Source organism: Mastigoproctus giganteus, chromosome 2 (genome assembly GCF_048544385.1).
Source record: "Mastigoproctus giganteus isolate SK-2022 chromosome 2, ASM4854438v1, whole genome shotgun sequence".
In the NCBI taxonomy this organism is placed as follows: domain Eukaryota; kingdom Metazoa; phylum Arthropoda; class Arachnida; order Uropygi; family Thelyphonidae; genus Mastigoproctus; species Mastigoproctus giganteus.
This window is the reverse complement of record NC_143576.1, coordinates 207,029,651-207,041,743: the sequence shown is the minus strand read 5'-3', so window position 1 is coordinate 207,041,743 and position 12,093 is coordinate 207,029,651. Positions and strand designations below refer to the sequence as shown.

General features: G+C 38.1%; 1 protein-coding gene across 1 annotated transcript in view; it reads left to right on the top strand.

Moving 5' to 3' along the window:
* The window catches only part of LOC150090009 (katanin p80 WD40 repeat-containing subunit B1-like), a 331,620-nt gene that overhangs the window by 205,509 nt on the left and 114,018 nt on the right, over positions 1-12,093 (top strand). The window contains exon 6 of the mRNA XM_090368931.1: positions 2,287-2,370. Within this exon, the coding sequence (XP_090225057.1) occupies positions 2,287-2,370 (84 nt within the window). The remainder of the gene's footprint in view (positions 1-2,286; positions 2,371-12,093) is intronic.

Genomic DNA, 12,093 nt, shown 5'->3' with positions numbered 1-12,093 from the left:
AAAATAGAAAGTGTGAGATTTTTGCATTTTTCTGCATTAAAAATATCACTGCCATTTCTCTGACCATTCCTTAATCCTACCTGTCAATCTGAAGAAGTACTACTTGGCACAGATCATTGACTACTCTCCCAACTTGACATCTGCAGATTTTGACATCATTCCTTCATCGATGTTGTTTAAGATCCCAGAAAAGGTTCCTAAGGGACATTTATTATATTAGCTTAATCTGAAGAGTAACCATTAATATGTATGTTATCTGTTTGCATATCAGTTTATTTAAGGAGATTAATGATACTGTATATATCCAGTATAAAATAAATGACAAGAATGTAGCTTTCAGGGTAAAATGGACCCATTCATCAGCAATATATAGATTCTAATGGAATAATGATGTTAGAGACAAAATTTAATAGATACAGAGTTGTGCACGCTGTGATGCATGCATGGCTGCGAGATTGAACATTCAACTACTAGATTGGTGCTCGTTGTTGATGCACAAACTTCTGTGGGTTTGCTGCCAGCATTTATCTAGCTTCAAGGCAGTTGTTTCCAAGATAGGGCGTAGCCTCATGCCCTTGCAGTGATTCATGGTTCTTGAATTGCACGATATGTTGAGTGACTCTAGCCAGAGGCAGTGGCAGAAGTGCCGGGATTGGTCAATCACTTCGTAATCGCATTTAGGGTTAAGGTCATGGTGGGTCGACCAGAAATGTTCCGCAATTGCAGAGTGGTCAGTGTCACCAAGGCGAAAACACATTTTATGCGATATTCCTTGAGGATTTTCAAAATCTGGCTTGACATGCCTGGATAGCAGGGAATATAGGCGGTAGGCTTATTGTCATGTGGTGATGATGGTCTCGGGCAGATTGCGAGCTCTTGCACTTGCAGCAAGCACTTGTCTAATATATGGGTTGAATAATCACAATTGGCCAGGTCAGTTTTTATCCTTGAAATCTCGGTGTGCCTGACTTCCTCTAAGCTGGAATGGCTCCAAGCTAGGAGAATAGAGTGTGGGTGGTGCTTGTCATTTGTCATTAAATTTATTACTGGATATATACAGTATCATTAATCTTATACAATGGAATCCAGTACAACAGGCTCATTTGTATGCATATCATTTTATTTAAATAAAGTCATATGCAGGTTATATAAAATATATTAAATGAATTGCTGTTATAAAAGCCAAAGTGATTGCTAGAATTAGGCAGTACTAGATCATTACATGCTTTATTGTATAAGGTTTTTTTTTTTTTTTTAATACAGTAAACCTACAAAACCGTTAATTTGTGATTTAACCTACAGTTCGATCATGCCATCATACAAATTCACTTTAATATAAAATAAGCACAATTTGTTAAAACTATGTAAAAATTTAAGTCATTACAGTGCTGTTAATCCTGCCCTAAGATAATCATAACTTTAAAAAATACCCCATGCCAATATTGCATGTGAACAATATGGGTGCATGTTTTTATAATTGCAAATTATTAGGCATTCTCACTTTTACAATTTTTTGCATTCTTGTTATAAGCAGTTAAACTTATTTCATTATTATTCAGTATTATGTTTAAGAATGCAAGGAATGTTTAGGAGTGTATTATTTTCATTGTTACTGCTTATTAAAAATAAAATTAATCATTATATAATTAAAACATCTGATATTAACTTTTATTATGTCATGCAGTGTACAAATTTGCATGACAACTTCATTAATTTTTAAAAGGAAGATTTCTGTTATTTTCAACATCAGTTGTAATATTGTTATTCATTGATATGGATGTAAGTACTGTGAGAACCCAACTTTGGAAGGCTGTCAGACTCCTAACTGATAGTGGATAATTCTCAGGAGTTTGAATAATTTTCATAGGATAATCTCATTTTCTGAGAATATTTGATACTTGCATCATTACTCCTTTCACAGCATATATATGAAGAGCTGTTAAATTTATAAATATGAATTCACTGAAAATGTCCATATGTTGGTTTCATAGAGAAAGTTGTCTATATGCCTTTGTCATGGAGAATGTTGTAGAGACTCTAGTTATATTGAAGAAAACTATACATCTCATCTAAGGAGCATATTTGGATGGTTGTGTCAAATTGACATTGTTTTAATATGAATAAATCCACAAGTTTGTGTTTTGCCAATATGCATTTGTGTTTTTCATGAAAATCGTTTATAATCTATCAAGAGTATATAATTTTCATTGTTATTGCAAATGATATAAGACTGCAATATTAATTTATGGATGAATAGATAATACAAACAAAATTCTAAACTTTCAGGGCCACAATAAAATGGTCAATAGCTTGAAATTTAGTCCCGACGGTAGATGGATTGCATCTGGTGGAGATGATGGTACTGTTAAGGTTCGTATATTCAAATATATAAATGATCTGTGTCATTAGATTTTCCATTTAAATGAATTCATTCACATGCATGGTAATTAAAGAATTTAATTAGATTTTTTTTTTTTTTTTGTTTGTTAATTCAAGAAAAAAAATTTGAATGTTTGCCATAAGGATATGGTTGCAGTTACACAGTTCACATTTGAAATATGATAAAAAAAATAATATTGTTAATTGTTTTGTTTATTAAATTGATCACATGTGCAGTCATTGGAATATATTGAAAAATGAAGCATTCAGTCAATTTTTTTTTTTTTCTTTTTTTTGTCCAGTGAGGTTTTGAAAGATTAATTCATACTTCTACCATTTCCTTTTTATGTATGAAGATATAGCCAATTGCTTTTAGTATCCATCATTTGGTAGTTCACCGTGTCCTTCATGAAGATAGTACACTGCTAAATAAAATCTAATTTGGTTCTAGCCTAATGACCACAGGGATGGTCTTTAGTCTAGATCTTTATTTTGTTGATTAAATATTAAATACCATTAAATTAAATATGCATTTTCTGCTAGATATAATTGAATTTTAAATATAAAAAAAGTGAAAAAAAATTATTTGCTTCCCTTTAAACTTTAAGACCAAATTAAAATACTTTATTGTAATATGGACCTCTGTGTTAAGAGTGCTTAATTTTTATATGAACTTTACAAAGAATCAACAGTATTACAATGCAATTTTTACGTGCCTTCTTCTAGGACAAAATTAGACTTAAAAAAGTTTACAAAGATATAGGTTATATGTTAGCTACATTTCTATTAACAAAGAGCAATAAAAGTTAAACTGAGGCTCTCCTGTGTAGCTGATCCTCACTAAGCAAATCCTGCCAGACAACTCCCCAAAAAATCCACAATGCACTCCTATACAGATCAACTGTGACCAACCTTCTAGCAACAACTAACAGAATCCTCATAGCCTTTGAGAACAGAAGAGCTGGCAGCCACCCACGTAGACATTGAATGTGCATTTGATGCCGTGCACATCCCATCTCTCCTAAAGCTACTAGAAAACTACTACCAGATAGGAGGCAACATCTTAGCTTTCCTGACATCTCTGTTGAATAACTGCATAGTCAAATTATCTGTAGATAACTGCCAATACTGCAAAGTAATCTCGGTTGGAGTCCTGTAAGGGGTAGTACTATCTGGCCTCCTCTTCACCGCCGTTATTGCTCCATTGGTAATCCAAAAATTAAATATCCTGATGATGTAAAGGTATTCACACCAATTAAGCAAACCAAGACCCTCACCAAATCTCAGAGGAGCTAACCTCCACTCTCTCCTCAGTATGTATCTACCTCAAACAATTTGGTCTGCATATCAATCCTGAGAAGTCAGAAATCATGGTCTTCTCGTTAAAGCAACAGCCAACAAAAATCTATCCAGCCCTCAATGGAGCCTCCATCCCGCTTGTCCAACATCACATTGACCTAGGAATCGGATTTGACCCAAAGCTTCTTTTCGGCCAGCATGTAGACACGCTCCTCACAAAGGCCACCAGACTGAGATGGATATGCAAGCATCATGGTGGATTGTCTGTAACAGACAATCCACCATGATTAGATACATTTCAACAATAGTGTATCTGCCACTTCTCTATGCTACAGAGATTTGGGCATCTGCATTTCTCTTTCAACCACCAAACCAGTTTTCTCATCCAAGTATTGGCTCCTCAAGTGGGTGTGCCACAAACTTAGCCTGCCTCCCCAGCTCCGGACCACCGCTTTGGCCAACAGTCAAATTTGTGACCAGTCTCATCTCCTCCCCCTCCTTCTGGGACAACTGTGCATAGAGGATCCCAGTGGCACGTCTGCAAGCAATTCCCCAGCTGTGCCCTCTGCAAAGATGCCTTCATCTGTCGGACTGGTTTCTTCCTCAGCAGATGCTATCTCGAATCCAGGACTTGGATGTCGACTTCAACGAGTTCTGTCGATCGACAATATAGGAAAAGAATACTCATTGGGGAGGCTAAGGCTACTACTATTATAATATGAGTCTTGAGCAATATATATTGTTAACCCAACCATGTATATATTTATGCACTTCATTGTATATCCTTATAGTATGTATTTTGAAACAAATGGTTGTACACTCACTTAATGTTCTATATATGTAGTATATTCAAGTCATTTCTCTATTTTCCACTTATTTATTATTCTATTATTTATTTATGTATTTTTGACTTTTTGAGGCAATGTCTCTGTAGTACATTGTTAACCCCTGGCCACTGTGCCGTGACAGGCTGTTGCAACTACTATTATGTAAATTATTATTCTAAGCATTGCAATAGAGATTCTTCGTCGTCTTCTTCTTAACCGAGGGAATGCAAGAAAAGGTCAAGCACTGTTTCTTCTTTTTGGGTGGCTCCTTGTTTTTTACCGATGTCTGTCTGCATATTGGTCTGGAAGTTGGTGGATACCAGTTGTCCTTACAATAGTTATGCTATTTCTGCCTTTGCATTAATCATGGCTTACTCTCGATTGATATTGGTGGTCTATGCCTAGTATTTGGCAAGTTTCCTTCTGGTGGTATACAGGTATCTGAAGAACAAGATTAGTGAATGGAACAAAGGGTTGCTCTTACGAAGAAAGGCTTAAGTTTTGCAAATTACAGAGCCTGGAGACTAGGCATCGCCGAGGTGATCTGATAGAGGTGTACAAGGCTTTGAATGGCTTGAGCATGCTCAATGCCGATGGGATTCTTCCTCTTGCTCAGAATAATCACCTGAGAGGGCATAAATTCAAATTGAGGAAGGACGGATGTCGGATAGATGTGCGGAAATTCGCCTTTAGCCAGCGGGCAGTTGGTTTGTGGAATAGACTTCCATCGCTTGTTGTTGAAGTTGATAGCCTAAACAAATTTAAGGCTCAGCTGGACAGGTATTTCGAACGAATTGAGGGGTGAAATGGGAGTAGTGGTTTTTTTTTTTTTTTTTTTTTTTTTTTTATTGGCTGATGCTGAATAAGCTTGCTTTCTTGCATCATATGCCTCTGCTAATGCTAATCTGAGCAGGATGACTTCTGTTGTAGTCTGCTGATTGAGTGAGGGGGAGGAGTTGCCAGAGTTTCCAGTTTCATAGTGTGGCTGTTGATTTGAAGAATGGTAGTGAGGGTATGAATTTCTGAGGATTTCTATAATTTTCTAGATTTGATGTAATTTTCTAAGGTAGTGAGGGTATGAATTTCTGAGGATTTCTATAATTTTCTAGATTTGATGTAATTTTCTAAAAAAAAATGCTAAGAAGAATATTTTAAAGATACAAATTTTATTCTTAATGTGATTAAAAGAAGGAAGAAACAGCTAGGAGAGAATTGAAAATGTTACTGATACTGCTTTTTTTTTTTTTTATGTAAACCCCAAACACGAGAGGTATTAGAACCTATAGTACTTAGTACCGTGCTTGGGTTGGAGATTGAGAAGACGAAAGAAGATATTTGTTGACATTGGACTTGAACTTCTGCAGACTGTAATTTTCAGGAAATACATATGAAGGAAGGTTGTTCCAGAAAACGGCAGTTGAATGAATAAACGAGGAAGATGAAAAGTTGGTTATGTGAGTTTGAAGTTGGACAGTAAATGGATGTTGGCTGGTGGTGGCACGTGTTCGGACTGTTTTGAAAGAGAGAGCGGGAATTATAGAAGCCAATTCAGAAGAACAGTGCCCATGGAAGTATCTGTAGAAGAGGCATGCAGCAGAAACAGTACGTCTATGAGACAGCGAGTGGAGAGACTTTGTTAAAGATGAATCATTAATTAACCTAACTGCCCTCTTCTGAATGGAATCAAGAAGCCTGAGAGAGTTTTTGGGGGCACCACCCCAGATGTGGAAACAATATTCCATTGCAGGGCGGATTTGCGATTTATACAGAGTGAGCAGCTGTTTGGAAGAAAAGTAATGCCGAGAGCGAAAGAGAAAACCAAGTTTTTTAGATGCATTGGAAGCAATATTTGTAATGTGCTTGTGCCAAGAGAGATTAGAAGTCAGGATAATCCCCAAAAGAGATATCATTTTGCCTAGAAATCGGAGTGTCACTAAAGATAAGCATAGGAGCAGAAGAATCATTTTTGCGAGATATAAGACAAGACTGAGTTTTAGAAGGGTTGAAATCAACTAAGTTGTTTTTGCCCCATCGGAGAATTACCTGAAGATCGGCATTTAAGGAATTGGTAGCAGATTTTCGAGAAGTTGAAGCTGATTAAGCAGGGCAAGGTTTCTCAAAATGGAAAGTGGAATGCAATGTGCTATCATCGGCAAAATTATGGATAAGATTTATAGTCAATGGAACAAGGTCATTAATATACAAGAGAAAAAGAGTGGGGGAAAGAACTGAACCTTGGGGGACACCAGCATTAGTGGAGAAGTTAGAAAACAGACAGCCATCTACCATCACCCTCAGTGAGTGATCAGAGAGAAAACTGGATAACCAATTACTAAAAACAGTTGACAAACCATAAGATGGAAGCTTGTTTAGAAGACCTTTATGCCAAACATGATCGAAAGCCTTTGAGATGTCAAGAGCAACTACTTGTGTTTCCCCGAACCTTTCCATTGAATTAGTCCATAAATGGGTAACATAAGCCAGAATATCACCAGTGGATCGACACTGACGGAATCCATACTGTCGATCGTTGATCAGACAGAAGGTTTCTGGGCAGTTTAAGAGTTGGCGGTTAATTGATTTCTCCATTACTTTAGAAAGAGTAGAAGTAATTGCAATGGGACGATAATTGGATGGGAGGGATTTGTCACCCTTTTTAGGAACTGGCTGGACATGAGCAAATTTCCAAGCAGAAGGAAAAACACCTTTGGAATAAGAAAGTGAAAAAAGGCGGCAAAGAATAGGAGTAAGTTCGGGAGCACAGCTGGTAGTAGTAGTGGCATGTGATGCAAAAAAGCATGTGTATGAGCTTATGCAGCATCAGCCAAAAAAAAAAAAAAAAATCGCACCATTCCCTCCAAATGCCTGTCCAGTTCCTCATTAAATTTATTCAACCTATCAACTTCCACAACAACTGATGGAAGTTTGTTCCAGCAATTAACTACTCGCTGGCTAAAGGCAAATTTCCGCACATCTATTCTACATCTGTCTTTTCTTAATTTGAATTTATGTCCCCTTAGGTCTGTAATCTGAACAAGTGGAAGGATCCCATCAGAATTCAGCGTGCTCAACCCATTCAAGGTCTTATATACCTCAATCAGATCACCGCGCAGGATCCCTTCATTCCCCTCACCAATCTTGTTGCCCTTCTCTGTACATGCTCAAGTAAATCTACATCCTTCCTAAAATGAGGCCTACAGACCTGTACGCAGTACTCAAAGCGTGGCCTGACCACTGCCTTATACAGAGGGATAATCACCTCCTTTTCCCTGCTAGCAAAATTCCTATATATCATTGACAAAACCCCATTACCTGCCCTAGCAGCCTGTCTACATTGCTCAGAAAACTTCATATCTACCTGCACAATTACTCCCAGGTCTTCTTCATTTTCTACCACATTAAGTGTAGTACCACACAGTTGGTATGTTTCTCTGGGGTTATTTCTCCCCATATGTAGTACTTTGCATTTGTCAAGGTTAAACTTCAGTTGCCACTTCTTAGCCCATCTGCCCAAATTATCTAGATCATGTTGCAGTAGCACCCTGCCATTACTGTCATTAACAACCCTGCCAACCTTTGTATCATCTGCAAACTTTGACATTAAGCCTGATATACCTTCATCAATATCATTGATAAATATACAAAACAACAGTGGATCCAATACCGAACCCTGTAGACTCCGCTAATAACATTAGTCCATGAAGTGCAGCACCCATTGATTACCACCCTATGTCTTCTCCCACTTAACCATCCTTTTATCCATTGTAGCAACTTACCCTTAATACCATTCTGCTCCAATTTTTACAATAGTCTTTCATGCGCAACAGTATCAAAAGCTTTCCTGAAATCCAAATAGATGATATCGAAATTATTTTTTGCATCCAGTTCCTTTGTAACCACATCATAATATCGTATCAAATTTGTCAGACAAGACTTTCCCTTAACAAACCCATGCTGTCTCTGAATTATTGCTGCAGTCTTGTCTAGATGATCCTGCAATGCATCTTTAACCAGTGAATCCATTATTTTACCTGGAAGAGAAGTTAAATTAACTGGTCTGTGATTACTCGTGTCACCCTTCGATCCCCCTTTGTGAATTGGGGATACATTTGCACATCTCCAGTCCGTGGGAACCTCCCCTGTGTCCAAGGATGCTCTCATAATTATGGCCAAGGGTTTGCTTAGTTGCTTTGCCGCCTCCTTTAATATAACTGGATAGATCCCATCCACCCCAGGCGCTTTTCTTATGTTTAACTTCAACAATTTCCCCTCCACTTTGCTCTCAGTTATTACAAAATCATTAAGTATCCTGCTACAATTTGATAACCTTCTGCCATTTCCAAACCTTAATAACTCCTCGTGTGTGAATGTAGATGAAAAATAGGTTTTGAGAACAAGTGGAGAAATACCATCGGGACCTGGGGCTTTCTTAGTATCAAGATTCTTCAAAATCCTTCTGACATCCTTTTGACGGAAGACCACAGGAGGCATTGAATGGAGCGTGTTGGGAATGGTGGGAGGTGTTTTACCAAGATGATTAATACATGAGTTGGAAGAAAAATGGGATGCTAGCAGGTCAGCTTTATCCTTGGCTGAAGTGACAACAGAACCATCTGGTTTGGACAGAGGTGGACAAAAGTTGCGACCAATAGCTTTGGCAAGAGACCAGAATGCTCGGCTACCATTAGGGCAAGAAGCAAGTTTTCTACTCTTAGCCTGTTGAAACTCTAGTTTGGACTGATTAATAACTGCTTTACAATTGTTGCGAGCTCTGGTGTAGGCAGAAAATGAAACTGGAGAATTAGAAACAAGCCAATTACGATATGCAGCATTCTTCTCTTGAACAGCCTTAGCACATTTATTGGAAAACCAAGGTTTAGATAAAGGACGAGATTTCAAAGTGGAGTGTGGGATAAAGGATTCCATTCCTGCAAGAATAATTTCACTGACATGATCTGAGCAAATGTTGACATCAGAAGTTTTGAAACAGTAATCCGACCAAGGAAAAGAAGAAAAGAAATCTAGCAGGTCATCCCATTTTGCATTCTTGTAATGCCAAACAATACGGGGTTGGGAATAGCTATGAGATAAAGGCTCCATTGGAGAAGAGACAATCACCAAGTTGTGATTTGAGGTGCCTAAAGGACCACTCACTTCGACCATGTACTTTGAAGGGTTGTTTGTGAGAAAAAGATCAAGTGTGTTGGCTGTATGGGTGGGATTGTCTGGTATTCTTGAAGGTAAATGAACAATCTGTGCAAGGTCATTTAGTAATTGGAAAAGCCTCAGCATCTTGACCAGCCGGGTCGGTGTGACTAGAAAATGGAAGCTAGCTGGAGTTGTGAACATTAAAATCACCAAGGAAAATTACCCCACTGTTTGGAAAGTTGGACTGGAGAAAGTCAAGTTGCAATGAGAGGAAGTGAAAAAGCTCCAAGTGATTAGTGGAATTGGGAGAACGGTAGAGACAACAGATGAATTTGACACAATGAGGTAGAGAGATTTTAAGCCAGAGAAGATCAAAGAGAGGAGATTCCAAATTGCCAAGTCTCTGACAGGGAATATCAGAATGGACATATGCACAAGTACCACCTTTGAGGCGAAAAGAATCATACAGCGAATAATTTGGGCATCTGAGATGAGCAGTAGTTGAATCAACCGATAACTGAGATTCTGTCAGAAAAAGTACATGAAGTTTGGCAGACTGCAAGTGGAAATGGACATCGTTGCGATTAGAATTGAGACCACGTGTATTTGTAAAATGAATTAGGAAGTGCTTGGGAGGTTTAGATCTTTTCGCAGATAAGTTTGCTCTATTAGTTTGACAATTCATGGTGTATTCAATAGTAAGAAAAACGTAGGTGGGACATACTGTATGAAGTAATGAAATTTTTGGATATGGCGTACATATGGTAAGAATATACCCAGATCCTTGACATGACGTGGCCTCGACAAAGCTCCCCGCATACACACTACTCGGACTCCCTCCAGTCACTATCTGGCAGAGTAGAGGTAGCAAGATTATACACTAGCTGATCCGTAAGCCTCCTAGAGAGTTAACAGTAGATTCTGTCCTGTGTGGTAACTAGCGGCCGGCCTGCGAACACTGTTTTAGAGCTGTACCCTCAAAATGTAAGGAATATTGGATCTTGCTATGATGTTCATCATAACCTCAAAAGTCATCAATCATACTGCATGATGGAAGAGATAGGGAAGGGTTGACCGGAACTTAGCTCTAGAGACTAAACATGGGTTCCACCACTTCAAGCCTCCAATAAGCAAAGTGGTGGTATTGCACCGGTTGATGAGAGTAATCTACCACCTAGTACTGCCTGGTAACACAGAGGAGTGGCGTTCCTCCATGTGGTGTGGGCACCACACCTCGACCCCTGCTTACGTTGGTTCACACCTGGGTGGTCACCCACCATGTACCTGTGCATGGAGGTTATACCCAGGATTTCTAACAGTCCCACCATCATGAAGGTGCGAGCAGAGGATTTGGCTGTCATAGACTGTCCAGACTTCGCCGAAATTCGGTCCACTTGACTTAAATGTCACCCGAATATGAGTTCCATCAGCGTTTTAGACTCCCAGGTAGCAAGTACAGCTTGTCTGGCATATCTGAGATAATGTCTGTGACAATCTCAAGGCTTAGGTTTGGCTTCACGATTTCTCAGCATGACTACCTTACTTGGGTGAGAAATGCTATTGTGTAAGTTAGGCACAACTGAATGTTAAACAATTCATTTCAATTGTGCCTAATATTCAATTCAATTGTTAAATTGAATGTTGGATGCAAAACATTTCCCTTAAATTAGGGGCGAGGCAGAGATAAGTTAACATTGAACTCTGTGATAGGCGTATACTGTCTTTATTCTAAAGTCACCAAAATTAGATAATGAAATTGTAATAGGATAAAAACAAAAAGTGATAATCCTTTACCTCTCAAATGAATAGGAGAGGAATTTGTGATAATAGCTCATTAACTCATTTATAAACTGAGTGCCCTCTAGAAGGGACCTTTTAAATTTTGACTGCTATATGCTTATATATCTTCTTAATATCAGTGCATATTAATGTTTATATGCATTTTGAATTGCCTTCACATGCAAGGGAACTATCAGCTGCAGTGAGGGGTAGGAAGGGAGCTATTTGAATTTAATTAGTGGCATGAATCAAACTTACACTTGCACCCTACTTGAGAGCATTCACGAGAGACCAATATGGTGCATGCATGGGAAGAGACATTGTAAGAGATACATCAACCAATAAAATTTACTTAATCAAGACTTTATTGAAATGAACAATATAATACCACATGTTAATACTGATAGTGCTCATTTCAGCAAAGTCTGGAAGACATAACCATGGGCCCCAAGTGCCAAGCGTTTCTAGTGATCAGGCGATATCTCTGCGATTATAAAGCGATTTCTAAAGTGATAGTGATACACATTTATAGAGTTTAAAGAAAATTCTCTATTGTACATATATATATATATATATATATATATATATAGTTGCTGAAAAGTATCAGCACAAAGAATCCTAAGAAAGAAAAGACACCTTTCTTTTATTTATTTTCTAGTTC